General features: G+C 39.5%; 4 protein-coding genes across 9 annotated transcripts in view; 2 read left to right on the top strand and 2 right to left on the bottom strand.

The window, feature by feature from the left end:
- Positions 1 to 175: 175 nt before the first annotated feature.
- atf1 (activating transcription factor 1) lies at positions 176 to 5785 on the top strand. 3 transcript variants are annotated; one of them, XM_020645186.3, is made up of 8 exons: positions 176 to 358; positions 1133 to 1236; positions 1962 to 2084; positions 2221 to 2321; positions 2404 to 2528; positions 2715 to 2897; positions 4371 to 4503; positions 4936 to 5785. In XM_020645186.3, the coding sequence occupies exons 2-8, from the start codon at positions 1138 to 1140 to the stop codon at positions 5078 to 5080; spliced, it is 909 nt and encodes a 302-aa protein (XP_020500842.1). In that variant the 5' UTR covers positions 176 to 358; positions 1133 to 1137; the 3' UTR covers positions 5081 to 5785. The 3 variants fall into 3 exon arrangements, with proteins under 3 accessions (XP_020500842.1, XP_020500841.1, XP_020500843.1); XM_020645185.3 differs by having other exon boundaries at positions 4365 to 4503; XM_020645187.3 differs by lacking the exon at positions 1133 to 1236 and having other exon boundaries at positions 177 to 358; positions 4365 to 4503.
- Positions 5679 to 7436, bottom strand: LOC109992528 (thiol S-methyltransferase TMT1A-like). The gene is made up of 2 exons (XM_020645188.3): positions 6865 to 7436; positions 5679 to 6198 (listed from the first exon to the last, which is right to left on the bottom strand). The coding sequence occupies exons 1-2, from the start codon at positions 7408 to 7410 to the stop codon at positions 5962 to 5964; spliced, it is 783 nt and encodes a 260-aa protein (XP_020500844.1). The 5' UTR covers positions 7411 to 7436; the 3' UTR covers positions 5679 to 5961.
- A 169-nt stretch (positions 7437 to 7605) lies between these two features.
- LOC109992529 (thiol S-methyltransferase TMT1A) lies at positions 7606 to 11191 on the bottom strand. The gene is made up of 2 exons (XM_020645189.3): positions 10636 to 11191; positions 7606 to 9551 (listed from the first exon to the last, which is right to left on the bottom strand). Exons 1-2 carry the CDS (start codon positions 11128 to 11130, stop codon positions 9318 to 9320), a joined length of 729 nt encoding a protein of 242 aa, XP_020500845.1. The 5' UTR covers positions 11131 to 11191; the 3' UTR covers positions 7606 to 9317.
- A 7306-nt stretch (positions 11192 to 18497) lies between these two features.
- The window catches only part of scn8ab (sodium channel, voltage gated, type VIII, alpha subunit b), a 55953-nt gene continuing 46689 nt past the window's right edge, over positions 18498 to 27761 (top strand). For all 4 annotated transcript variants that reach the window (XM_020645115.3, XM_065954930.1, XM_065954933.1 and 1 more), the window contains exons 1-2: positions 18498 to 18634; positions 22366 to 22703. In XM_020645115.3, the coding sequence (XP_020500771.1) occupies positions 22422 to 22703 (282 nt within the window). In that variant the 5' untranslated portion in view covers positions 18498 to 18634; positions 22366 to 22421. The remainder of the gene's footprint in view (positions 18635 to 22365; positions 22704 to 27761) is intronic.

Here is a 27761-nt window from a genome sequence, read left to right as displayed (position 1 = left end):
GTAAATGTGAATTTAAGGTCAAGTAAAGTAGTAATAAAAAAGTTATTGAGTAAAGTATGCTTAATGTAACACATGACTGTTCACTGTCTATGGTTTGAATCTACCAGTTGCTCAACTCTCTTAACCAATCACAACCCAGAGTACTAATTACGTAATGCGTCTTTGCTGAGCAGCCCCGCCCATTTCCTCTGGGAAAAAAAAGTACTCAGCTATTTTTTTTTAGCTGACATCTTCGTATTTTTAGCTGTTAGCCACTGCTACTTGGTAACTTTCCAACACCTCTCTTGTGTATAAGTATAAACACGAATTTCACCAAGTCTTCGCTGTGAACAAGAGCAGTTACGCGGTCTTTGAAAAGGTAAAAATTGGCTTGCTGGGCAGCACTCATTTGCTCCGCGGTGACGGTAATGGCGGCTGCTGCTTCGTCAACTCGTCGCTGTTAGACGAAAAGGGAAGGTGTAGTTAGCTTAATGGCTCCCCGTATCGCTGACGTCTATTGACGCGGTAACTTGCGTGTCAGTGACAGAGTTACACATATTTGCTCATTGAAACAAAAGCTCGTCCATCCCTTGAACCAGAGCAACAAAACGTGTCTTGTTCGTAGTGTTTAAATAATTGTTTTAATGGTTTTAAGAGGTAAACATCCGTTTAACTGAACGATAAGCTACAGGTAGCAGCAGTGTTAGCTGTGACTCAACAAACAACTTTGTATTTCATGTCGAAACATTTGACTGAATTGGATCATGAAACTTTGTGTGTTTTTATTTATTTATTTATTTATTGAAGTTAATAGTATTGACTGTGGGGCCTGGCTTTGTTCCGTGACCTTTCTAACGCTGGTTGTATTTTAACTAAACCAAAGAGGAAGTCGATCCTCATTCACCATAAAGTGTCTCCTTTAACTTTCAAAGTTGCTTTTACCTAAAGTAAGATACTGTGATTTGATGTCTCCTTTGCTGGACCCACATTGGTCCGGAAGAGTAATAAACTAACTTATATTCACACAAAAAAAAAAAAACTTACTGCCCAAAGTGGTGTACATCTGTGTCCAGACATTGAACCCCGCTACAGACAGGTGATGTGCTACATTAGAGCCATTGTAAAACAGTAATATTTATTTATTTGTTCCCAGTTACTATGGAAGAAGTACACCAAGGCAGCAATGGCACTGATTCACAGACTGCCATTATTCCCACATCCATCACAACCTCTCAGTTCTCACAGATAGCCCAACAGGTAACTAATAGATCCCTTTAAAAAAAAGTATCTCATAAATACTGACTTTTTATATTGCCTCAGTTGCTTTTGCACTGCAAATACTTGTCCACTTTGCATATGAAGGTCATGAAGACAGATCACTTAATATTGATTTATGAGATATTAAGCAAGTATCTTTTGATCCTCAATATATAAGTAGAATCTAAAAAGAAAGTCAAAAGACTCATGAATCTGAAACCTCAACTTAAGAAAATTAATTGACAAAATCCTTGTTGTTTTTTTATATTGCAATAATGAAAGTCATAAGTGTGTCCTGGGATAAGACAGATAAGTTTACTCAATGGGGGTTTGCTCCTTTGTGGCTGTGTAACTTGATCCACATTGACGGTGACAGTAGAAACATGTATAGTGCTGTAAAATCTGGTATCTGATTTATCACTGTTTTAAAACTGTTAATGAACACATACCTACATATATAGAAACAAGAACCAATATACAGTATGTATACTCATCCCTTTATATACGTTATCCGATTCAAAGACACCAGCCCCCTATATTTATGGATAATTGAATTACCCCCAAGTTGTTAAAAGAATGCGTTTCGTTTTAGCTATAGTGATTTTCATTTTTTAAAATCGGGATGATCCAAATTGTCCACACACAGTTTGAAAGCTATTACTATGATTAAACATACTTTGCTTTTTTTGGATTTTAAATTCTGTGTTTGTTTGTTTTTTTTATAGATGTCGCTAGCTGGTTCTTCAGTGGCTCTTGTACAGATGCCAGGGGGTCAGTTTCAGGTCCAAGGAGTGATCCAGTCTGCACAATCTTCGGTCATTCAGTCCCCTCAGGGTCAGACTGCGCAGGTGAGACTACCCATCTTTCTTCGTATGGTTAACTTTGACTCTGAATGTTGACCTCTGTTAATTAAGTTTCAATGCAGCTTTTTTGTTTTCATATTGTTTATACATTCATATTGTTTATACATCTCCCTTTTCAAAGGTCAGGGACTCAGATAGTGAAGATTCACAGGACTCATCAGACAGTGGAGAAGTCACTGCCCAAAAGACCCGAGAAATTCTAGCAAGGCGGCCTTCATACAGGTTAAGAAAAAATTAAATTGATACATATCACCCAAATTATAATTATAAGTTAATTACTAACCTTCCTCTTTCCATCTTGTAGAAAAATTCTGAATGAACTTTCTTCAGAAGAAGTGACGCACATTGAAGTGAAGGATAACAGCCCGGCATCCACAGGTGTTACAGTACCCACCACCCCAATCTACCAGACCAGCAGCGGCCAGTACAGTAAGAACTTTATCCTCCTATAGTTCTTGCCTGTAAGAGCTCTTAAGTGGAGTATAATGGCCTTTGAAATTGGCGGTGTGTGTAAAGGTTTTATGTTTCTGTAGGCCACCAAAATGACTAGCAATTTGGATGATGTATTTCATAATGTATGTCTGTATTATAATGCCATATTTATGATTATTCTAGTTACCATATCAGCTAATGGTACAATCCAGTTGGCGACTCCAGGGTCTGAAGGCATTCAGGGACTACAGACTGTTGCCATGGCAAACTCAGGTGGAGCCCAGCAGGGTACTACCATCCTTCAGTATGCCCAGACACCTGACGGCCAGCAAATACTAGTGCCTAGCAACCAAGTTGTGGTACAAGGTGAGGATAACACAGCATGTTTTTAAAAAGGGTTGCTTAGTTTCAGAGACAGTTTTTTATTTTAATATAGTTACCTTTGGATTCCAGTATGAAATAAAATTTACCCTAAAGAGCTGGGGTATTTGGTCAGCAAATAACAAAGTTTGAATTAGTAGAATATCAGTCAAAACTTAACAAGTGATTGCTTATGCTGGCTTTACACCTAACAACTTTTCAAGCAATTTCAAAGTCAAAACAAATTCCAAAGTTAGATTAAAATAATGAGAGTTTTGCTAGAGTCTGGGCGTTTGGTGTAAGGTGGTCATTAAACTCAATCTGAGGTGTTTTAAGGCATTGTTTTTCACGTCTAAGTGTTATTGCAACTACTCAATGCCTCTCCACTTCTCATTCACTGGAGCTACAATTTCCTCTGCAACAGACCACATGCCGTAAAAAGTAGGGACAGCAACATCATCAAAAATCAATATGAACAACGGAGCCCGCCAAGGTTGTGTTCTTAGTCCCTTCCTGTATACCACATACACAAATGACTGTATCAGTCCCTCACTTGTTATAACATACTGCAAATACACAGATGACACCGCCATCTGATTTCAAGGACCACAGCCAATCCTGTCCACCTTTTTCCCTTCTCCACTCTGTTGTGGTACAAAGAGGAGGACATGTCAGAGAGACATTCTTGCTCTCTCCACAACACCACCAGTCGCCCCTCTTCAGTTTTCTGCTCTTGTGGTTTTTGGAAATACAGTTTCAGTCTGATGCAAATTTTAAACAACATAAAAATTAGTCAACAAGGCCAACATGACAAAAAAACTGTAACACAACAAGGGAGAAGAAAGGCAAAAAAATTAAAAGGGAATTTTATAAATAAAGAAACATAATAAAGATGAAATTGTATTTCAATTGCTGTTTGGGGTCTGGTTAAGTGAAAGACTAGGAGGGCAATCATCAAAGTATCAGGGATACCTTAAAATTGTGGGGTCACTTTTAAGAATTTCATTCGTACAAAAAATACTTGGCAAGTATGACCAAGTTATTACATTTTTAAGAAATCCAACATTCTGTCCTCCATTACAAAACCAAGTCTGATATAAATCAAGGTTGGCATTATCATATTATTACGCAAAAACCAGCTTTGAAATTCACCCCAACTAAACTAGACACTTCTCTGCTCAAAACTATTAGCGGTAGTTGTAAATTGTTAACAAGTGCATGATGGGAAATAATCTCAAAAGGAATATAGTTGTAGTCTTGCAGTTAGTGACCCTTCAAGATCCAAGTCTTTGCAAAATCTAAGCCTGTAACTAAAAACTGCTGACACATAGTCTACAGACGTTAGTCTTTTAAAAGTCTTTCTTTAGTTTTTACAAAGTCCTCCAGTGTATGGAAGGCATTAGGTGATGCATGCTGTGTGTTACACCTGTTATAAGCCCTGTTGTCATATTTACGCCATTGTGTTCCTGTAAGGAGCAGGAGGTGAGATGCAAGCATACCAGATCCGAACAGCCCCAACCAGCTCGCTGCCTCAGACTGTAGTTATGACCTCTCCTGTGGGCAAATCTGATGATCCAACAATGAAGAGGGAAATCAGGCTTGCAAAAAACAGGTTTGTGTGCAATTGTTTTCTGCAAAAGCATGGCTCTGCCTTGGGCGTAGCCTTGGATGTTTGGTTGACATGTTATTAATGCTCAAGCTGAACCAATTGCAAATATTTTAACAATTCAGAGATTACAGGAGAGACAAACTGGGCATGGGAATAAAAGAGGGTTTGTGAGGCAGTGCCTGTATTTCTGGTATTTGCAGGGTACAGAAAGACATTTTTCCTCATATTGTAAATAGTCTTTTTTTTTTTAAATCTACATGTTTTACTTGCATATATTTAACTCTGATACACCTAGATCTTTACAAATAGGCATGCAAATAGTCCACTATTTGTAACTTTCTTTTGAACCAGAGACATTGTTGTACTGTGATTTTGTATTCACACTTATTGTTATACCTTTCAGTTTGACTAACTGCACTTTTCCCCCTCTTTTAGAGAGGCAGCTCGTGAATGTCGACGGAAGAAAAAAGAATATGTTAAATGCCTGGAAAACCGTGTCGCTGTTCTCGAAAACCAAAACAAGACCCTTATTGAAGAACTCAAAACATTAAAGGACCTTTATTGTGTTAAAACAGGATAAGTCTTTGAATAGAGGTTGAGGATCGATACAGAATGTGGGAGCGTCACAGCTCAGCCATTGGGACATGAACAGGGTTTCTGGGAACACTTCCATTTCAGGCTGAGATCCTACTCTTTTTTTTTACTGTTTGATATAAAAGTGACCAGTGACGGCAATACGATATACTCAGCAAACAAAAATTAAATCGGCCACTTTTCCACCTGCTTTTTTTAAATCGCTAATGCTATAACATTTATAGTTGTGTACATTTTTAATACTGGGAGGTTTGAAATTGTGAGATTTAACTTTGAGTCTCAGTTTCTAAATGTGTCCCTTTCCTCTTTTTTTCTTGTGTTCTTAAAAATGTTACCGTTTATTTTTTTTTATCTTCCAACAGCATCTGCAGGATTTTGAATATTAAATTACCAAGCAGACATAATCCCTCCTTATTTTGTGAACCAGCATTTCCCATCATTTTCCTTCAAAGGAAATGTTACAACTGTCATTCCTTATTTTTGTGCAATGAAATATAAAGGGTAAGAGAAAGCCACACATTGAGTGTGCTTTGTTTGGTTGTTTCTTGGCAGTTACTTAGACAATCAGGGAAAAAAAAGAAGCACAGTGTCCAGGTAATATTTATTGTGTACATCTTGGGAGGGTTGGGAAAGAAGAACAATGTATGAAATGTTGCTGATTCTGTAAGTAAATAAATATATTTTCACTCAATTAATTGCTGCTGATGTATTTTTGTTCAGTGTATGTGAATGTGTAAGCAGATAGTGTACACTTAACAAGGGTTTAGGCAAAATCTTTTTTCTTTTTTCTTCTACTGACAGCTTGAATGCAAATATACTTTTTGAAACCCATCAAGCAACTTCAAGTTGTTGCTTTTTCCCATCCAGTCATTTTATGGAGTATCCCATGATATGTGGTCTTATCATCAGAGTCACTTCTGGGGCCTCTATGTGTTTCAGGTTAAGTTCAGAGAAACCTGCTGCCTCTAGGTCCTTCCATGTTTCTCTGGTAATCCTGCACCCGTCCCCAAGATAATACCAGAAAGGCTCCAGCACATGCTGGAAGAAGTACGTCCAAGAGGAGGGATTAGAGATGACATGTTCCAAAAAGAAGAAGCCTCCACCCTGAGATGGAAGAGGCAACAAAAGCAGATTATTACATCAAATCAGGTTTTGCAACTTCAATAGTGATGCATGTTTTTGTTGGAAGTGAAACAAGAGAAGCAACTTTAACTACTAACTTTGACCAGACGTTATATATGCCTGTGTATGTTTTTTAACTTTAAAATGTAACAGACACAGCAGAGTGGCAACATTTACATTTTCTTATCTTAATTCTTTAATGACTCAGAATGAAGATGCATGACCATATTCACTATACTAGCAAAAGAAAATGATGTGTTACAGTTCAGAATTTCATGTTTGCCACTTGGGTGGCCAATCAGATTTCTAGGATGGCCCTGACCAACCCTTACCTCCGTCCCTGTTAAATATATTTTAAACATTTCATTTATATTAAGCAATACCCTTACGTTTTGACTAATAGACTCTAAATATATTGAATTGATTTTTCAGTTGCTACACTTCAGTGCATATAAAAAACGAATGCCCATTATTTATCAAGCAAAATTGCCTGGCGGACTTTGTCAAATTGTGTTTGTCAATTTAAGGTTGCCCTTGGGCAATTGTAATCTTGATCAGCTCCTGTGGCCGGTAGTTAAATTACTCATGTGCCTGAAGCCACAAATAGAATATTCCCTGGAGCACTTGAAGTAGGCATTCTGAACTTACTGGTTTGAGGACGCGCCGCACCTCGTGCAGCACCTGCAGCGCGTTGTTAACAGAGCACAGTACCAAGGTGCAGACTACCACGTCCACGGACTCGTCCTTTACTTCCTTCATGTCCTCCCCACGCGCCACTAGAAACTCGTCATACGTCAGGTGCGTGTTTGAGCCCATGCTCAACCGCAGGTATTTCTCAAAGTGCGGGTTGGGGTCAGTGCAGATCACCGTGCATCCGTAAGGATAAAACTTGAAGTTTGCTCCGCTGCCACAGCCGATCTCCAGCAGCCGAAGAGTACCATCGGTGTTTGTAAATTTAGCTACGTTTCGAAAAAGCTCTCTCTTCATTTCGTTCATTTTGTCGTTGTACGAAAATGTTATGTTATAGGCCAGCAAGGGAAATACGCGTTTGTACATACCGTACAGACCTGTGATCTCGAGCAGATGTAAGGGTAAAGTCATCACTAAACAAAGAAATCTGCATAAGTTCATGAAGCAGGAGCTCATTTTGTTGTTTACTGATAGTAGGCCTAGACCGAGCTGTCCAGCAGGCATCTAAAGAGAGGCACCTTAGAAGATCAAAAGATTACTCTCCTAATACCTGTTTGAAATGTCAGTGCTGCACTGTAACCACAAGATGACGCTAATATTCTGCAGTACCTGAGGTGAAAACAAGCCAGGTCCAACCTTCCCGTCAAGATCATCTCTTCGATCATTGCACAGAGAAATAAAACATGCAACAAAATGAAACTCTTTTATCTTATCATGGTCAGCTTTATTACGATAAAGATGTGTTATGTGCTTTTTATTGATACAGTTGTCAAGTTGTAAAATGTACAAATAGGTCATATGCTAGCACAGAGGTTAACAATAGACAATACAGATACTTATTGATCCCGAGGGAAATTCAAAGCATCCAGTAGCAGGTTACAAAGACGTACATGACATGAAACATTGGTTACAAATTAAACCACAAAACCGACGCCCCCCTCCCATACATATATATTAACCAGAAAAAAAGATTTAAAGAATCCCCCTAGATGAATCAAACTTAAACTGTGCAATTAAAAATAGACTTATACAAGAAATGTTATTAAAGAGCCCATATTATGCCCTTTTTGGGGTTCGTATATTTAATCTATGTACCTACTTAAGTATGTATTGCGGCTATATCGGCCTTTTGCAGGTCGTCAAAAAAAAGTTTGCCGCGAGGGACTAAACACGGGAGTGAAGCTGTGACGCGCTGTCGTTATAAATGACTTCCAGATCCAAGATGCTTTAGTCATTTATTCTTCCAAAACAAAACAAGATACTACAAACGCTGTTTTCGGATCATCAAATAAACTAGTGATCGCAGTCCAATGTAGTGTGGCGGTCAACAGAAATTTTCTCTTCCCACGCTCACCCCCTCTCTCCATCCGAGCCAAAAACCAGGTGAACAGGTAAGTGAAATGTCACGCCCCTTTTACCATATTGGGAATGCAGCCACTTTGACTCCGAGGACAGCAAAAACATTAGCGCCTTAGCACTACTGTGCTACCGCAGGCTACGGCATATCGTGGGCGTGCTACAGAAGTTAACGGATGTGCAACATGAGCTGCAGGGCTTGCCACAACGAGCCAATGGGCTTAGATCAGTGATCTGGCAAATTTTTTTCAAGGGGGGCTAAAACCGAGCGTTACATGCAGCTAATGCTACAGCTAACAGGAGGACGTAGAAGAAGCCGCGTTTCCACGGACTTTGAATTTTTGCACATAGATGTGCCTAAACATGCACAGGATACATGGAAAACACACTAAAGAGCATATAAAACCAGAAAAAGCATAATATGGGACCTCTAAGTCTAGTCACTAGTCTACACTTAACGTAGATTTTTTTTTAGTAGCAGCCATATTGGATCTGAACTGGGGCTACTTTTTTTTCTTAGAGTTTCCGAGTCGTAATTACGACTTCAGGGGGCGTTAGAGTTGACACTTCCGAATGGGAACTGGGAATTTCCCACTTATGAGATCAACTGGAACAACCCAAAAATAGTAGCCCGAGTTCATATCCAATATGGCTGCTACTATTTTCGGTCAGAAACGTGCATCGAAAGGAATGTTTAAGATGCAACTGTTGAGTTTATTAGCAGCTTAGTCGTCTTTTTGTGTAATTAAATCAATTAAAGTTCTCTCTGTGGAGGTGTTTCATGTTATTTTCGGTCAGGAACTATCACGTAGTGTATTGTTATCATCTGGTATTAGCTAACAAAACAAAGGTACTCCTGGACGCGTCCATGTGGCTTTTCTGACTTGCAACTGGAACGCAGTTATCTCGGGTGTGACTTCATTCCCAGTTCCGACTTCCGAGGTAAATGGAACGCAGCATAAAAGGCGTAATCTCTTATGCTGCCAATCAATCATATCAAAAAAGAGACACACTTATCGCTTGGCAAGCTCACTGTAAAGCTAACCATATAGAATCTATTTGACAGCAAAGCCCATGATGTGCGGTTTGATGATGAAGACGAGCGGTGCTTCCATGTGTCTAAGTTTGAGATCAGAGAATCCAGCTGACTCCAGATACTTCCAAGTCTCACGGGCGACGTCACATCCGTCACCACAGTAGTACCACAAAGGCTGGAGAACATGCTGGAAGAAGTATGCCCAGGTGGAGGGGTCTGCCACAACATGCTCCAAGAAAAAGAAGGCTCCACCCTGCAGAGAAAAGATACAAGATTTGTTGTATGACTCAAGATGTCACTTATTTAAAAAAAAATACAAATCAAGTCAAACCTAAGATTCTGGATGGTGCATGTACGTATTTAAGTGTCTCCATTTATGCTAGAAGGCGGGCCGTGTCATGTTTTCATTAGCCAAACAATTAATAAAACACCAAGAATATGAGTTAATGACAAATCCCCTGGTACCAATTTAAAGATAATAATTCCTAATTTGATGCCACCTTTAGTTAGCGAGGGACTGGGTGTAGTAGGGCTACAGTGTACGAATCACTGAGGCTGCACGCATCTTCTAAAAGCTGTGACACTGTGTGGCAGGTATTGCTGATTACTTCCTGACTCTACGGGAGACTCCATGCTTGTGCCCCACAGGGGGGTCTCATCACCAATCTGGCCAAGATAAGTAAACTATATTTTTTCATGTTGATGTATTGTGTTGTTAGTTTAGTCCTGAGTGATAGACGTTGTGCTGTGCATTGACTGCAGTGTGTTAGTGTGGAGCGTTTCCTAAGGGTGTGTTTATTTTCCTCACTTGCTCTTTTTAAGGGTTGTAGGGTGGCCACCTTGGCCAGGTTAGGTTTATCTCAGTTGGCCCCTTTTATACCAGGGTTTATATATTGTTTTAATGAAAAAATATTGTTTATAAAGTCTATATTTCTGTAATGTAAAGTGTGGTGTGAATTGATCTTGCATCTGACACTTTTACAATCTGACTATTATCTACAGCATGCAGCTCATCAAAAAGTCCATTGAAAGAAATTATTAATCGTTAAGTTTGGAAAATCACATAAAATGATGAAAATCTTCATTGAATATCACACAGCCTAAAAAAGTCATCTTAAAACTATTTCCTAACTCACAAGTCCAAAGTCCCATAGATCCTTTTTGAACTTTAATAAATGAAAAAGTCATCATCTTTAAATTGAAGAAGCTAGGACCGGCACATTTTGGACACATTCACTCTAGGAAAATATTTTTGAACAACTAAATCAAACAGTATTAAGTCCATTAATTACTGTCAAAATATATAATATAAAATACGGAAGTAAGAAAGGACTTACTGGTCTCAGCATGCGGTGCACCTCTCGCAGAGTTTGCGGGATGTCGTTGACAGAGCAGAGCACCAGGGTGCAGACAACAACATCTACCGATTCGTCCTCCACTGTCCTCATGTCTTCCCCCGATGCCACAACAAACTTCTCGTATGTGAGCTGGTCGTTCTCGGCCATGCTGGTCTTCAGATATTTCTGAAAGTTGGGGTTTGGATCTGTGCAGACCACCTTGCAACCTGGCGGATAATACTTAAAATTAGTGCCTGTGCCGCAGCCAATCTCTAAAACAGTGAGCTGCTTGCCAGGTTTTTTGAACTCTGAGAGACTGCGAAACAGCTCTGTCTTGCTGTCATCCATTTTCTTGTTGTACGATATAGAAAGTCGATATAGAAAAATCGGGAAGACTCGCTTATATAATTTGAACAAACCGACCGCTTCGATCAGGTGGAGAGGAAAGCATAACACGTTTACCAGCAGAGTGCAGATTCGCATTACAAGAGCCATTCCTGCAAACTTGCACGGCGTCAGCCGATAGCACGACTGGCTGTCAACAACAAACTGTCAAGTTAGCTGACAATTTATTAATTCAAGGAGCTTGGAAAGGACGTCCGGCTATACTTTCAAAATAAAAGCAGACAACAGTTAACGTACATAGAGAAGTAATCTATTACACTGTGTTGACACCATAGACTGTAAAAAGAAAGTTGACACTAGTACATTTTTCGCTTATTACAAGCTGTCATTGCAAATAACCTACTTATTGTTGGCCTACTCATATTATAGGTAGCCCTATTTTTTCATGACTTCATACGCTGTCATCGAAAAAGCCTTTGACACAAAAGCCATTGGACAAAATGGTAAACTTCAAGTGTTGCAGTAGCTAATAGTACAATTGGCGGAATTCAATGTTTTAGGCCAGTTCCTAAATGTATCAGTGGCAAGCGTTATGTGTTATAGCTTAACTAGCCTATATGTCTAAATTTCCCATATAGTCTGTAGTAGTCCTACTTCTTAATCTTCCTTGGGTTGCGCAAAGGCAAAAACACCCAGTTCCAGGTTAGCTCTTTAGCCATTTATTCTGCAAGCACCAACAGCTTCCACTTCGAGGGGGGATTGTCCCCCTTTGTGTCCTAATGTTCGAAAGAAACACTGCGAAAGTGCCCTCTTAGATGCACCTGTGGTATGTAAAATATGAATAAGAGCCCTCAAGTGTACCCTTCCAGTGGACAAATCATGGTGGTGATCCCTCTTAGTGGACAAAACATGCTTAAGCACTCTCCAGGGTGCCCGTCCAGTGGATGAATCATGGAGGGTGCTAGTCCCGTGGACCAAAAGTTGTAATGTGCCCTCCAGTTGACAAAACTATTTAATTGGAAATGTATAACGACTTTTTATGTGCTGGTGCCCAACCACACAAAGCAGGTTCCATTTTTATTATTTTCACCCCTGCCCCTCAAACATCCTGAGTTTGCCACTGGTTTCATATGCCTCCCACGATAAATCCAACACTTTGCTCCCAAAGTGTCCAACCTTTGCATTCAGCAAAGTGAACGCTTTTCTGACTTCATTCAGGTTAAAAAATACATACAATAATGACAATTAAAAGAAGCATTGTTATTTACCCAACCTCCCCCTCTCAGCTTGTAGGAAAAAACTATGCTTTCAGTCAAGGAAGTATCACAAACAGTCTCACGGATCATAGGGACATGGCAATGAAGTGACCGCAACATCACCACTTTGGGATCTCAGCGCATGCTGGAAGAACCAGCAAATTAAAAACAATGTCAGTGTTGCACTTTCATGACAAGTTGACGCAAATAGCCTACAAAGCTCCAGGTGAGATACTGCTAGATGAAATCATGAGGCCCTGGACCAGCTTTTCTGTTTGTGTAATCTCAAAGGTCACTAAAAAGTAAATATAAACATGGAATAGAATTCAATAATTTTACAATGATCACAATCAGCAGTAAGGCGGCCAAAATGTGACTCTTTATTGGTTTAATTGTCAAGTGACTTACTGCATAATAGTAAAGTATATCAAAGGAAAAGGTGTTATCTCAATCAGTCTGGATCAATCTTTTTTGCAAATAAAGACACACTGATGCAGCACAAATTCACTCCCTGGTTTGTGTTCACTAATACAGTTAACCATATAGAATCTATTTGACAGCAAAGCCCATGATGTGCGGTTTGATGATGAAGACGAGCGGTGCTTCCACGTGTCTAAGTTTGAGATCAGAGAATCCAGCTGACTCCAGATACTTCCAAGTCTCACGGACGACGTCACATCCGTCACCACAGTAGTACCACACAGGCTGGAGAACATGCTGGAAGAAGTATGCTCAGGTGGAGGGGTCTGCCACAACAAGGTCAGACCTAGGGTCTTTTTCAAATGGTCGTGGTCTTTACCCACGACCATTCCGTCCCAAACCAATTAGCAGGGGGTGGTAGTGGGTTGTAAAACCCTCCACCAGTGAGTGTGCACCGATGCCAACTTTCGGATCACGTGCAACGCTTATAGTGTCCGGTCGTCATGGAGGAAGCAATCTAATTTCCGTGCCTACAAACACTACTCCAACTAAGATAGACATTTAATATCGTCATATAGATGTTAACAACTTCAAATGTGTATTGTACTGAGGATCAAATATATGTTTATTTATTGTAAAGTGTTTTATTTTTACAGGGACTGTTTCAAAAACAAAATAATATTAAATCATGTTGCAGACAACTCACTGTTAATATTTATTTCTTATTTTTCTACTTTTGCTGTCTTTGCATTCATTTAGGACACCCTGTTCTATGAAATTACAATAAATTAACTGAACATTAAATTTTAAATTACAATAAACAATGTAGGCTCAATCTAATAGTTTTGTTATAAGTCTACACTAATATATCTTACTAAAGAAGAAGAAGAAGAATCTAGGCTCCATAAAGATGTTTACAGAATGCTTTAGCTGCAAGATGCCGCTGTGAAACCATGGTAACATATAGTTCCTGTTTCCGCCTGAGAGAAGTTTTTCCCAAAGCCTGCCGATATATTTCTACCATTTCTACCCTACACCTTGATGAAGGGGGCTTCACTCAGCTGCGAGTGTGACTTCTAGTGCACTTCGTCACGGAGGGGGAGGGTGTAGGGTGTAGGGTTTGGTTTGAAAAAGGCCCCACCTTGTGGGCAAGAAAGTGTTCCTATGGTTCCTATGGTATCCTACCATATAGGGAGAAGTCACCGGACTCTGCTTCTCTAGACTGTAAATATAGGGCTGCCACTTAAGTGTTTTAACCTTTAAGTAAAATAATTCAGAAATACGTTCGCCACTTTAAAATGTAACAGTTCCAAAATATTAGTAAGGGCCTACATCGTTTTTCATGTCTTATGACATTTGACACTGAAATGAGTAGACCGTTAGTGGGCCATCACAGGCCGTTTCTGATTGGTCAATAGGTGGCAGCATTGAGTAACAGTAGTGTTATTTTTTTATTTAGCCTCCTTTATTAACACATTGCATTCACAATTTATTTCAGACAACACAAGAACATGAATGTAAAGGTAGTAACTGTACAGAGAGGATCATTCATATATAATAAATTGAATTAGCGATATAAGAAAACAAAATTAACAGTACATAAACTATAATATAACAAATAATTGGAGGGGTGGGGGGGCAGATATATCAAAATAAGTCACTGAGCAAGATATATGATGTCTCTAAAATGTTCTTTATCTCCAGTACTTTACAAATTCATTTAATGTCTGGAGTTCAATAAAGAATAAGGATTTGTTTGGAAGAAACTGAAGAAATATGGCTTTATATGATGCTTTCCGAAAAGACACACATTATAATAAGCAATTCAGCTGGAGATCTGCTTATTGTGATTCTTAAGTATTTGACAACATTCTTCATTTAAAAATCCTCTACTGACTGGATGTACCCTCATTAATAATGAGATCTGATGCTAGTGAAAATATTTTGAAGGAATCTATAACAATAGGCACTTAAAGCTCATTCTTATGAAACAAACAAGTATCAGCAGACAGCTGGCTAATGGTTCGAGCATCCTCTTCAATTTCAATTCCTTCAACACTTGTACACTTAACAAAGAACAAATAAAGCAGCTCAGCAGCAAATAAAAACAAGAAGGGTGAGACAGAGCACCCATGTGTGCTTCCCCCATGTGAGTTTAGTGAAAATATATTCTAGTTCTCTTTAAGTAATCGGACCTTCATAAAGCTCAGAGTTTTCTTTGCAGAGTTTTTGTTATTAATGGATTTACTTTGTAAAATAGCAAAAGCTTGAGGGTCAAAGATGGAACAATACCGTTTCTGATAAAAACCAGATATAAATGGAGAGACATATTTTTGATTCTTACAAAGACTGTCATTGATATACAAAGCAGAGATTTTCCTTGCCTCACCACGTTTCTTCTCAAGATTAAAAAAAGGACACATTTTTCCACCATGTTCCAACTATCTAGCGCCAGATCTTGACTGCACCTTTTGCTTTTGTCACAACGATTTAATTTGTCCCGTAAGCTCACTTTATCTTCTCCACGTGGATAGGAAATATTTAGTGTATCATTCAGCTCAGTTCACAAACAAGTCATAACCATGGAAGAAGGTTGTGCATTTTGTCAGTCCAGAGGAAGAGAGAAAGAAGGCTGAGAAAGCCAGGCTTATATGCCATTCCACTCACAGGTAGGTGGGTGGAGTCTCCAAGTAACCAACAAGCAAACCATAAGCGATCACCAGAGGGAGCCAAAACTAAAATGCGGCGACGCCACAGGCGGCCTTCGTCGCCACTAGTTATTTGCCGTCTGCTGACTAGTCACTTTTGTGGGGCAGTCATGTGTGGTAGTCATTGGGAATGCCCCTCATTTTTGGTCAAGGCTCATCTTTTGTATGATGTCAAGTGTCCATGTCCTATGGCAATGGATTTACCTTCAGAAGAGAGGGCCCGGAAGGCTGGGCTTGGGGGAGCATCCTCCCCATGCATACTTCTCCCACGCATGTTAGGGAACGGGGGCGTAACCCAAACGTCAACACGAGCATTCCCACAGTCGTGGTTAAAACAACCCATGAAGACTACCTCTCCAGCCCTTCCTCCTGGGGATGATGTAGGGGTGGAGGACACACAGTTGCAGATTTTGTCCGCTATTCAGGGTCTGTCAGATAGGGTTGCCAGGATTGAGGCTCACTCTCAGAGTAAGGCCCCATCTAAGGCAGATCATTCAATCTTCAGTCTACATCTGTTGATGATGAAACTGAGGAGCCTAGTCCCAGTGATGTGGTTTCTTGGGTTTTGACTGCTTCCAAGATCGTTTGGCTTGCAACCCCATTGGAAATCCCAAGCTCACCAGAAGGGGTCTGGGCAGGTATTTTGCAGTCCCATCCATCAGTTTCTATTCCTGAAGCTGAGGATCACTGCTAGATACTTAAGAGGCTATGGAATACACCTAGTGACTTCCCTCAGGGCCCTGGAGGTAGTGTGATAAGACAGACTGTTTACGCCCTTCAATTCAGATGCTTGTGCAGCTCAAGCAGGAAATGCTTTTGCTTTGCTGTTAGCAGCTATCAGAAAGACTGCTAACATGTGCAAAGAGATGATGCCTTTTCCCCTTACTCCCAACTTAGCCAAGATGTTGGGGCAGCTTTGCTAAGAAAGAAAAGGCCAGTGTCAGAGTCAGACAGGGTCAAATTCATAAATCTGTAATCAAGGTTTTATTGATACAATGCTGTATTCAAAGTAGTCTAAAGTTCACGGTACTGTATCTGAACTGGAATGTAGCTAAATGACTTAATGTGTAATCAAAAACTGGGTTAACGTGATACTGTGTTGAGAGTACTTAGGCACTGGCTTAACCTGTCAGAAGAAGACTGTAAATGTATTGTCCAGTACCCAAACATGACCATTTTCAACCAGAGTGCAGAAAATATTTTTGCTTTGCTTTGACAGGACAGCTGAAGATAACAGAGATGTGTTGAGAGAGAGTGGGTGGATGACGTTCACCAAACAACGTTGAAACCTGGAATTGAACCTGGACCAGTGCAGGGACTACCATGTGTAAGGGGAACTGCAGCCTTTGATATCTGCTCTACCATCCAAGCTAAACCAGCACTCCTTGACTTTTCCTTAAAGCTGAATACTTATTGGCTTCAAATGTTGCTTTTTCCGTCTCTTTTCCTGTAAGAAAAGATGTTCCGGTGGATTATTGTTTTGTGCTAAAAACACACAAAACAAGGGGGAAGGAGTTAGTCACCTACTGAAAATATTTAAACCTGAGTCTTATTATAGCTGTAAGTGACCAAATAATCTAGTCCTTGACCTTATTCTTTTTAACATCAAGCTCAATAGATTTGTTATGCCTAGTTGACCACACTGAGTAACTTTTAGTGTTGCGAACCATTTGAGTTCCTGAACAACAAAGCTGCAGGTCTTAAAATGTCCACAAGATAGAGACATTGTTGAGTAATTTTCAAAATACTGTGTTAGTTCCCCTAACCTAGTAATATGAACGTTAAAGGCTTTGAAATAAGGGTCACAACACAAGTCCATGTTTGTTCCCACTGCACAAAAGTTGTTCCTGCATTAGACAGTATTTAACATTTACAGTAAAACACTGACACTTTTAAAAATGGAAACATATAATGACTCCCTGTTTGGAGAGTAACCCATATCCAATTCTCTATTATGTCTTTTATGTCGCTTATAAGTAAGTAATATTGTTTTTTAAGACATCATCTTGTAAAATGATCTGTATTAATTAAGTCATTAAGATTCACTTGATATAGTTTCAAATACCACTTCCTCCAGAGTGATCAGCGAGAGTAGATTTTCCCTTTTTAGTAAGAAAATAACTATCACATACTACAGGAGCCATAGGAATGCAACAATATAACCAATACATTTGACTAATTTAGAATCATGATCTATTTAAAAAAAGGTTTAACAGAAAATGCTTTGCCTTGCATGCTTTTAAATAATAATTGCATGATTCCATGCAGTTTTGCCCACAAATTTAATTACAATTACAACCGTGGTATTATGCAATATCAGAGATTTTTAGGGGAAATACAAGAGTATGGCTCTTGATGACATCAAATCTCTTGTCAGCAGGAAGTATAACGTGGATCTAGTTACAGAATTACTGAGGTTTACACTTGAATTCAGAGACATTTGAAACTTTGTTCAGAAGGTTTATTGGGGTGGATTTCAGTCATCTAAATATACTGTTTTTCTTTACATTTAGACAATTACAATTTGTACAGCACATATTAGGTAAATTTAATTCAGCTGCTTCAATTTCAGGGTCCATGTTTGCTTATACCTCAAATTATACACAAGTTCTTGATTAATGTCCGTTTAACCAGGCAGGTGCAATTCAACAAAAATCTAAGAACTGAATTAACTTTTAAATAACATGTAATTTTTAGTCATGCATATAGACCATCATAGCCAACACTAAAGTTCAATTATTTTTTCTGTTGCACAAATAAAGTGCACATTCTTAAGGCATTGTAAGCATGGGTTAAGAGTGAGTGTTGGTTTCCTTTTACATTATATATTACAGGTTACATAAACTCTTATTATTAGCTCAAATGGTCCTAAATGTGTCTTATTATGGTCTTATTAGACATAAATATCAGATTATTTAAATTAATATGTAGGCTAGTTATACACAGGTTTAGGACACATCTATATGAACAAAAAATATTTTGCCAAATGTAATACCAATCCCATCTCGAATATCAATGACTGCTGTTAGCCTACATGAACAGTGTTTTTTCTGCTTACGATGCTGCGGTCTCTTGTCCGTTATTGAAACTAAAGGCATTTACCGACACTCCCTAACAATTTGCTGAGAGTCATCAATTATGCAGGGTAGCCGCACGCACTGGGAAGGAAGATAGCAGCAACAATATGGCGACAGCCGCAGTTACTCTCTTCTCTTTTCTACATCTGCAGTTCAGAAACGGCTGTCTGGATTTCTGTTAATGCGAGAAAAAGTAAGTAGACAATCTGTTTTCTTTTTTGCCATGGATTGTATGTCGTGGGATGGATCGCAGTCCTACTTTGTCGACTGACTGCATCCGACTGCCGCAGAGCGGTCCCTCTCAGCATCTTTTCCGTGCTCTCAATGGAGGGCTCAATGCCAGTACATAATATGTATGCGAGAAAATACTAAGAAGTATGTAGGATGTGATTTTCAGAGAGAAAACATGCAATTTAGGTGTGTTATGACAGAAACCAGTCAGACAGCTTGTTATTTTGGGTGTTGGCCTGCCGCTGGATGGGATGACATTTCAGTGTGTCAGTATGGGAAACATACGCATACGGGATGGGGAAGAAGTTAAATCACGTCAAACTTCTCTGAGTGGTGACAATAACTCGCCGACATGTTCCGAATGCGTGAATAATGCGTCGCTGTCAAAGTATTTAATGTAGAGATTTTTGTCGCTACCATTATTTTGTATAACTATGGTAGTTTTACACCCCCTCACCCGCCCCCATTCTCCACCTCTTCGCCCCCCCCCCTCCTCCCTTCCTTCCCCTTGGAGACTGAATTGCGTGAGGAGGAAGGTGCGTCTTTACTTTGGCAGTCCTCAAAGGGGCCGTGGCACCCATTTCTGGTATTTTCTAACAGTATCCCCATAAAAAATCCCTTTGTATGTGGTGACTTTGTAAACCCGCATTATATGGAACCCTTGGATCTTTGCTGCTTTAATGATAATACATTGCTATAGGGGTGTGGTATAGCTTTAAGGCCATTTTAGTTTCTTTTTTTTCCTTTTCTTTTTCGCTGTAAATCATTGAACCCGGTTTATTGTAATAGTATGCATTGTATGGCATTACTGCTTTGCGTTAAGGCTAAGGATTAGTTGTCAGTATACGGCTTGTGCATTCTTTTGACCTAGTAGTTTGTTAGCTTGAGAAGCTAGAGCCCATAGCAGCAATAAACCACACTGCAGTATTTCAGGCTTTGGCCCTATAGCACACCAGCGCCTCGCTATTATTCACTGGACTCTTCTAAGGTTGAATGTCTGTTTGGCCTGCATGATACAAAGTTATTTTTAGCTTTACATGTGTTCACCTCTAAATTGGCCGTATGTCCCATGTTTCATCATTTCCCCATTTTCTCTTCTAACCAAATCATGTTTTAAAGATATGCCATAACTCATCAACATTTCCAGTCACTAAATCACAAGTTTACTGAAATTGACTCATCTCAGACATGAAGTACGTGGCATCCACCCCAATATGATATGCGGGGTTATTTGAGGCCTCTTTAATATTTGCTCTCTCTGAGAGGAGCTGCATTCAAGGGCCTGTAAAGCTCACGTAATATCAGTGATGCTGTGGAGTTGCACAGGACATACAGTTAAAGACAGGCATTCGCCTATTTAGACCACGCTGCAGGAAAAACGGATTTTCGACTCTGATGTAAGTTCCCTAGACTCCATCACCTCCTCACCGCGGTGTCTGCTTAGCTCCATCAGTTGTCAGGGTGCATATGAGCAGAATAGGAAGATTTATCCAGTGACGGGACGGAAGCCGTGGTGCGTTTGGATGCCTTTTCTTCGTCACAGAGGACGCAGCATACAGGAGCATTTCTGCCACACGCTGCTGATCAGAACCGGACAGCGACAAGCAGTTTTTTTTTTTTTTTTTTTTTGCCGAGGGGCAAACGAGGCTGTCTGATGTGTTAGTTTTCTCTGTCATTCTTCAATCTGTTGTTATTTAATTTCCAGATTCACTTGACTCATCGCGGATTTAGGCTAAAAGAAAACGTGGGCGGTTATATGTTTCGCGCTTTTAATGCCGTTTAGCCTACGTGCAAAGGCTTTCTAGAAATTGTTTTAAGCCTGAAGCAGGATAAGCTGTATTTTTTTTATTTATTTTTTTACCCTACATGTGTTTACGAGCCCACGTTTAAGGTCTTATAAAGTGTGATTTCATTTGACCTACTGAGTTAGTGGACATCGAAAGCATCACCTGCAAAATATCAGGTTATTCCCCTTTGGTCGCCTTTAAGTGTATCTTTTTTAAGGATCTACCCAACGTTATTCGTAAAGTCTACATGTAACCTCCTGCTGGCGATGCTGTTGCACCCTGCTTTGAATCACCTTGACGGTCCAGTTGGTGTAGCATCGGCGGAAGGAGACTTGGAGGTTGTGCCGAGCTTCGGTTACGTGAATCGGACTTAGAACCTCTTCTGGTCGGCTGAGCCTGCTTGTTATTATTGGAGATACTGTCTGAGCTCATTCATTCATTTTCAGGTCTGTAACACTGTCATCAAGTCATGACTGTTGCACACACTGCCTCATTTTTGAGAACCCGAGTAGACAGTCTATCTAATACAGTGTTATCGAACAGAAAAAGGAATTCATTCGTTTTAGGAGCCTGGAGAGATGCATCTGATAACGTTATTACAGCCCTTCTGTTTAAACAACGAGTCAGAGGTTCAAGAATTAGCAGTAATACTTTATCGGCTAACCTTTCTTTTTTTAACCACTTTAGCAGTCAATGTCTCTTAATTAGCAGTGTATAAATAATTATTTCCCCTGTCATTGTTTTGTATTTATACAGTAGGATAGCCTACCTTGGAGAGTAGATTGGATGTCACTGTAGGCTAAAACTATGGGCCATCTGACTTCTGTAAAGGTTCAACTTTTTCTCAATCCATGAAAGGAACATGGATGGGTTTGTTGCACAACTAAAAATAACAAATTTACAAGTTAATACGCCTTTAACTCTGCTCAGCATCTTCAACATATGTAGGCTACGGTCGATATTTGGTAAATTCTAATCCAGTAACTCAATCCATACTTTACAGGGTGAATAATTGTTTTTTTTTTAACATATATCAATTGATTTGATTTGTAGATGGCAGAAAGTATCTCAACATCAAAACAAAGTCATAGCAATGACTTGTTGTTTAATAGCTATGCAGCACTTGACTCTTGTCTAACTAACAGCTTTTGGGAGATACTTCTGACTTTCCAATTTGTTGTTTTACTCTCAACCAAAGAGACTTCTGTCCAAGACAGTGAGCTGCAGGAATGTTGAAGGAGACCACCAACATAGTCCCATCACATTTGTTTTTTTGTTGATTAAACATTCCCCGTATACATTTTCATTAGCCATTGTTAGTTACAAAGCGCCTACAAGTAATGCAGGATATTGTGTAATATATTTGTGAAATGGCAGACAGATGAGTTCCTGATCGGATGAAAAGCAAATGACGTGTGATTATATCCACAAGAAGAGACGTGTTTTCGGGCTGTTAGGTTAACAAATTTGAAGAAATCAGTATGTCTGCAGTATGTTTTTGATACCGGAGTACAGCTTTTGGTGCCACAGGATCAGGGCTAAAGTCATTAAGGCTGATGAACAGATATCATGCTTACTGGCCCATGTTCCAATTGTTTGCACTTTTCCAGCTTTACTTAGCTTTGTTTGCTTTCTGTAGCAGAACTAGGAAATTCCATCTGTGAAGCTTTGTGCAACACTAATGAAGAAAAGGATTGCAAAGCCTCTCGTTAGGCATTAAAACACCCCATCTATTTGATCATCATTTTTTTGTCACTGGCTTTCATTGGCAAGATTATTATTCTTGAAGAATGATATTTTCCCTTCTTTCTCCATCTTGGTTCACTTATGACTTATCTCTTTGCTTAGCACCTTACATCTTCTCTTGCTCACTTCCTTACCCTGTGTCCCTCTTCTCCTCTCCCAGAGCTGGATGTCTGGGATGGAAAACCAATAAAAAGGCAATAGCTGCAGGATGAAAACATGGCCGCACCCCTTTTTGCACCCCCAGGACCTGACAGCTTCAAGAAATTCACCCCAGAGTCACTCGCTAACATCGAGAAGCGCATCCAAGAAGAGAAGAACAAGAAACCACCCAAGCCAAGGTCGGACAGCAGTCACCGTGACACGTCTGACGAAAATGAGCTCAAGCCCAACAGTGACCTGGAGGCTGGGAAGAGCGTGCCCTTCATCTACGGCGATCCTCCTCCTGGCATGTATGCCATACCGCTGCAGGACTTAGATCCATATTATCAGAACGAGAAAGTGAGTTTGCACACAGGCCCAATACACCCCCCCACCCCCACCCCCACCACACACAATCTATCAGTAACACTTAAATAGGGAAGCATTTTCTCAATGTATTAAAGACACTTATGGAGCAGATTATGAGAACTTTTCTATTTAGACATATTCTTCAATTGTTTGGCCCACAAATGGACAGAATTGTTATTTTTTCCCCATGTGAATATGCCAGCAGTGTAAACATATCAAATGATAAACAAAAGTATTGACAAATTATTATTATTTAGGTTCATATATATATTTTTTAATCCTAACGTACACGGGTGCATGGGAAAGCCTCTTCTTGTTTTTGTTTTAGTTCATCTGTTCAATTAAAGCACAACTGAGTTGCAGTGAAGTAGTCAACACTTCAGGCCTACAAATTGTATTATTTGTGACAAAAGACACTAGTGACACACGCACAACCTAAATGTAAATTGGATTTGATGTATGCAGTTGAGTGGAACAGTCATAGTTTAGCTATTGTTGTGCTTTATGGCTGTTCCTGTTTCATTTAGCATCTGACTAGTTTAGCTTAGCTTGTATTTTAGTTCAGCTTAAAAAGAACTCAAAGAATAACAGCTATGTTCTGAAACTCGACATTATCGCCCTGTGTCTTTCATGCACTAGGTCAATTAACTCATCATCATCGGTACTATAGGCTCTTTATGTTACTGTGCTCTTGTTGTTGTTGTGGTCTGCATCCTGATCTGCAGTGTTGCCATTGTTACTCATATTTCCACATTGTTGTATGATTAATCAATACGACTAAATGCAAGTGATGTTTCATGCACCATTATTGAGATCAATACATTATACATTTATGATTATTTGCTTCTTATACATTACCAGCACACTGACCACATGTCCTCTTTGCATGCTCTGGACTTGTGGCAGTGCATAGATTAACACTGTTATGTTTGTCAGATAATCAGTAACCCCGTTTCTAGATTTGAGCAAAACTGACTGCGTTGATTGTAAGTGCAGAATGGTACAAGTGTGTCACTTGTAACAGGGTTTCCTTCCAAAGAACATAAGTCCAAGATTTGAGTTTTTAGGAATGGAAGCGATGATGTGACCCAGACAACAAAAGGGTAGACCCATCATTAATCTAAAATAAAATAAAAAAGGTCTTTAGATAACAACAGAGGACAGCGTTCATGTCCATGTTGGGATGTGAAAGAAGTTCTAAAAGTGTATTTTTCTCCCTTTTTGAGACATTATTCCATTGTTTACTTGAATTTTTTAAAGTGGCAGCCATTTTCATCTGACATCTCGCTCAGGGTGGGAAGCTCAGGTGGTGATTATAATGGCATACTCCTTGCTTCAGGTTGTAAGTCCTTTAAATGAAAGTAATTTATGACCAATAGCAAAAAAAGAAATGAACAGCCTAGTGAAAGTCAGAAGGGACATTTTGACCATGTTTTAAATTTAAACAACATTTGATAACCCATGATCTACCAGCAGACAACAGTTAATGTTCGAATTCAAACCCTTTTCAGCTATTCAGTGGCTAAAGGCTAACATTGACTAATATTAACTTTTAAGGTTCTTAGGAGGTAATACAAAATACAGATATGAAAACATGAAATAAACTTAAATCTGTTTAAATAACTTATTTAAAAACCAGTTGATTTCATTGGAGACGCAGCTAAAGTAAGCATTTAACCACTTCCAAGCTAACATTACCAATGGTAAATTACATCTTTCCTAGCATTTGAGGTGAGTACAAGTCCCAATAGGGGCACCTTACCCTGGTTTTACTTTACCCGTCCTCTTTCTAAGATCTCTCTTCTACCTCATTTTTGTTTTCTCTTGTGATCTCTCTCTGTGTAATGTTGGAAACAGGAATAGTTGCATTTCATTTATAGGGGCCATTTGGGTCTGCATCTTCCCATTCACTACCTAGAGCTTGCATGCACTGAGCCTGGGTCTGTTGAAGGTGACAATGCTGTTGGGTTGTGATGGCATTGTGCTGAAGTAGGTTAAGATATAGATGTTCTGTGTGTGGGTATGGTGGGGGGTTGAGAGCTAGCATGGAGAGGCGTGGTGGCTCTGGGAGCTCACTGTCAGGCCTTCCTGAGGTGTCATGCGACTAATCGGACAAAAAACTTGTGAAGGGAGTTTCCCACTCGACAACCCCGGTGATGTCCTGGCTCTTTCTGCCCATTAGTCTGCACGTTTGAGTTTTGGGGGCCAGATGGGGTCATGTGGTAGGATAGGTAGTTTCGGCACTGTCACTACCTATATCAAGCGACAATAAATGGGTCCTGGGTCCATTGAAGGTGTTAATGCTGTTTTAATTGCGGTGGCGACTAAGGGCCATAAGGTAGTTTATGTAACTTATCAGCAGGGCATAATTGGAATGAGGGGCATCTTCACTGAGTGCTTATCCTTGCATTAGGGCACAAGAACCTTGTGTGTATTTAAAAGAAAAAAGTAAGGGAGAAAATTATGACTAGAAATGAAGAAAAAGCGATATGTACAAACACACCCATAGATCACTGTATTATATATCATTGTTGAAGGTCAACTAGCTATCACTCAAGATCATGTTGAAAACCAAATCGTTTTTGCACCTATCTTTGTTGTAATTAATGTAAAGCAGGTGCAGATGGCACAATCCCTCCTATTTTACTCTCTTAATGATATTCCATTTTATTATTTGGAGAGTTCAAGGTATTTTAGACTTTTGTCCCACATCGCTTTAGCTCTAGCTGGGCTGTGGCCTGACTGTGGCTTTTCATAAGCAAAATAGGAACGAGTTAAGGCAGAAGATGGCAGGAGAGCACAGGAAGTGGAGAGAAAAGGGCAGGAGCGTGTTGTTAAACCTTCAGCTGTGCAGACATGTGGAGCAGCCAGTCTCCTGTGTGGTGGCAGTGGTGATATAATGTGAAAGAGAATCTGAGGCCTGTGCAGCAGCAAGAAGCCCAGTCAGCAGGACGTGCATTCTCAGGCAACAGCACTTCCTCATAGGGCAGATGAAACTATCAAGTGTATGTGCCTTTTATGATCTATTGATCCACGATCCTAGTTCAGTGGTGGCCACAGGAAAGAATGCATCCCTGTCTCATTATCTGTCCCGGGTTTGCTAATTGAACAGTGGGACTTTATCTACATCTCCATACTTTCCTCTGTGATTATAGAGCATTTGCAACATAGTTGTTTTTGGCCACATACATTTTAGCCATTTATGTATGTGGATGGTAGTTTGGAGCGGAACAGCCAAACAGCTCAGTCTCATTGTGCAAAAATAATACAATGAAACCAGGTGAATAAAAAACAGAGTGAACGATGTTTGAGAGTCACAAAGTTTCGAACTCTTTAGTGCAATATATTTATTTTGAAGTTGTTCTTTTTAATTACAGTTAGTGAAAGAGAACAGTACTAAAACATTCTAAATGATGTGAAAATGATAGAAATGTTCATATGTTCTAAATGCTAATTTCCATCACACCCATATCATTTGGAAGACAGTAATACGGTCTTCAAACAATGTCTAGTTTCTTTTCTCACTGTGGCCTCTATGATGAATACTTTGATGCCCACATTATCTCCATGAAGGCAGAATTAATACTTCAAAGCCTATATTAGATTATGAATTAATTGATGTTAGAATACTTTAAAAAGAAGGTTAAACGAGCTAATGGCTGAATTTGTATATTTAGATTTCAAATGTAAAAAATGTAAAACCTGAACTCAAAATTGGTTAAACAAACATGTTGCGTTTGGTTTTGAAATAGTAATTATATTGTACAAAAGTCCTATCATTGGATTCATGCTGTACCATCCAGTTCTCTTAACACATTTAAATAGATTCTAGTTCTTCATTTCTCCTCAAGCTGTTCCTAATAACAGTTTTGATTTATTGCATGTACATCATTGTCAGTTTTGCGCTCTGCATAACTGAGAAAATTAAAATCATTAGCAAAATATTTTTTGCCGAGAATTGGTTGCCCATCTTAGAGTTTCAAAGGTCCAATATGTAAGATATCTTCTTAATTAAATCATAAAATGACCTGACTATATCACCAGACATTAAGGAAACATGCTATGTTGAAGTGCTGGATTCTCTTGTCAACAGAGCAGCAGCCAGTTTGTCCTTCTAAGTAATTAGAATTAGATTCCGCTGCGAGAGAATGTAGGCGATTTTTAGACGCCTCTAGGTTTTTCAGGCAAACCAACGGGTGTTGCAGGGATGAAAGCGGGCAAGCCAACTGGTTCAGATATAACTGATTTTACCTGACCTTAAAAGCCTCTGCATTTTCTAATAAGCTCCACTACAAGAAACGTGGTAAAACCAGGGTAAATATTGGATATACTTGAATATAGACCGAAGCAGAGCTGGTTTAATACAGAACTTCAGTCCGCGACATAGCAACCAGTCGTTTTCGACTCTATGGAGGAGGGGGCGGGGGGGATACAGCTCTCTTCAATGTTTAGAATTTTGACTGCAGTACCAATTGAAAATGCTAGGTGTCAGAGTTACAATTGCTTGTGTAAGAGTATTCAATTTGCTAAAATCTAAAGATTTGTACGATAATGGGTAAATGCTGGTTTCTGCCAGCATGCATATGTAATTGGGGTAAATTTGAGATCTGTTGTATGTAAGTATGAAAACTGACTTTCCTTGCATTTGACCTTTACCATTATTGGTATTATGAAATTGTGTTAATGTTTTAAAAGATACCTGTATAGCGTATGAGCATAGACCACATATGATTCTCATCACAGACTCTATATTGCACTTGTAATTGTTGAATAGTTCTGGTGCTGCAGTTGGTTATGTATTCATGTCTGTGTGGACATGTGTTTTTAAAGAAATATAAAAGGACCCTATGCTTTTAGACTGTCTGAAATATCTCATCTCACTGTTAGGCTATAGCAAGTGCTCCCTATATGTGTTGCATATGTCATAGTGTGGGACCTCCCTTCATTCTGCCTAGTCAAGATCTGCTTACTCCATCATAACCATTCATATGTGGAGTCAGCAAGTTCAGTCAGAGTCACAGACTACGACCTCACCTCTCCTCTCCATCT

This window comes from Labrus bergylta, chromosome 5, assembly GCF_963930695.1.
Source record: "Labrus bergylta chromosome 5, fLabBer1.1, whole genome shotgun sequence".
NCBI lineage: Eukaryota > Metazoa > Chordata > Actinopteri > Labriformes > Labridae > Labrus > Labrus bergylta.
This window is presented reverse-complemented; position numbering and strand designations above follow the sequence as displayed.

What these genes read in the sequence shown, in the direction of transcription:
- atf1 (XM_020645185.3), top strand. Translation starts at nt 1,138, where the DNA reads ATGGAAGAAGTACACCAAGGCAGCAATGGCACTGATTCACAGACTGCC. An exon ending in TCTCACAGATAGCCCAACAG is followed by an intron (nt 1,237 to 1,961) that starts GTAACTAATAGA and finishes TTTTTTTTATAG; the next exon opens with ATGTCGCTAGCTGGTTCTTC. An exon ending in CTCAGGGTCAGACTGCGCAG is followed by an intron (nt 2,085 to 2,220) that starts GTGAGACTACCC and finishes CCCTTTTCAAAG; the next exon opens with GTCAGGGACTCAGATAGTGA.
- LOC109992528 (XM_020645188.3), bottom strand. Translation starts at nt 7,410, where the DNA reads ATGCCTGCTGGACAGCTCGGTCTAGGCCTACTATCAGTAAACAACAAA. An exon ending in TGCGGCGCGTCCTCAAACCA is followed by an intron (nt 6,199 to 6,864) that starts GTAAGTTCAGAA and finishes CTTCCATCTCAG; the next exon opens with GGTGGAGGCTTCTTCTTTTT.
- LOC109992529 (XM_020645189.3), bottom strand. Translation starts at nt 11,130, where the DNA reads ATGGCTCTTGTAATGCGAATCTGCACTCTGCTGGTAAACGTGTTATGC. An exon ending in TGCACCGCATGCTGAGACCA is followed by an intron (nt 9,552 to 10,635) that starts GTAAGTCCTTTC and finishes TTTTCTCTGCAG; the next exon opens with GGTGGAGCCTTCTTTTTCTT.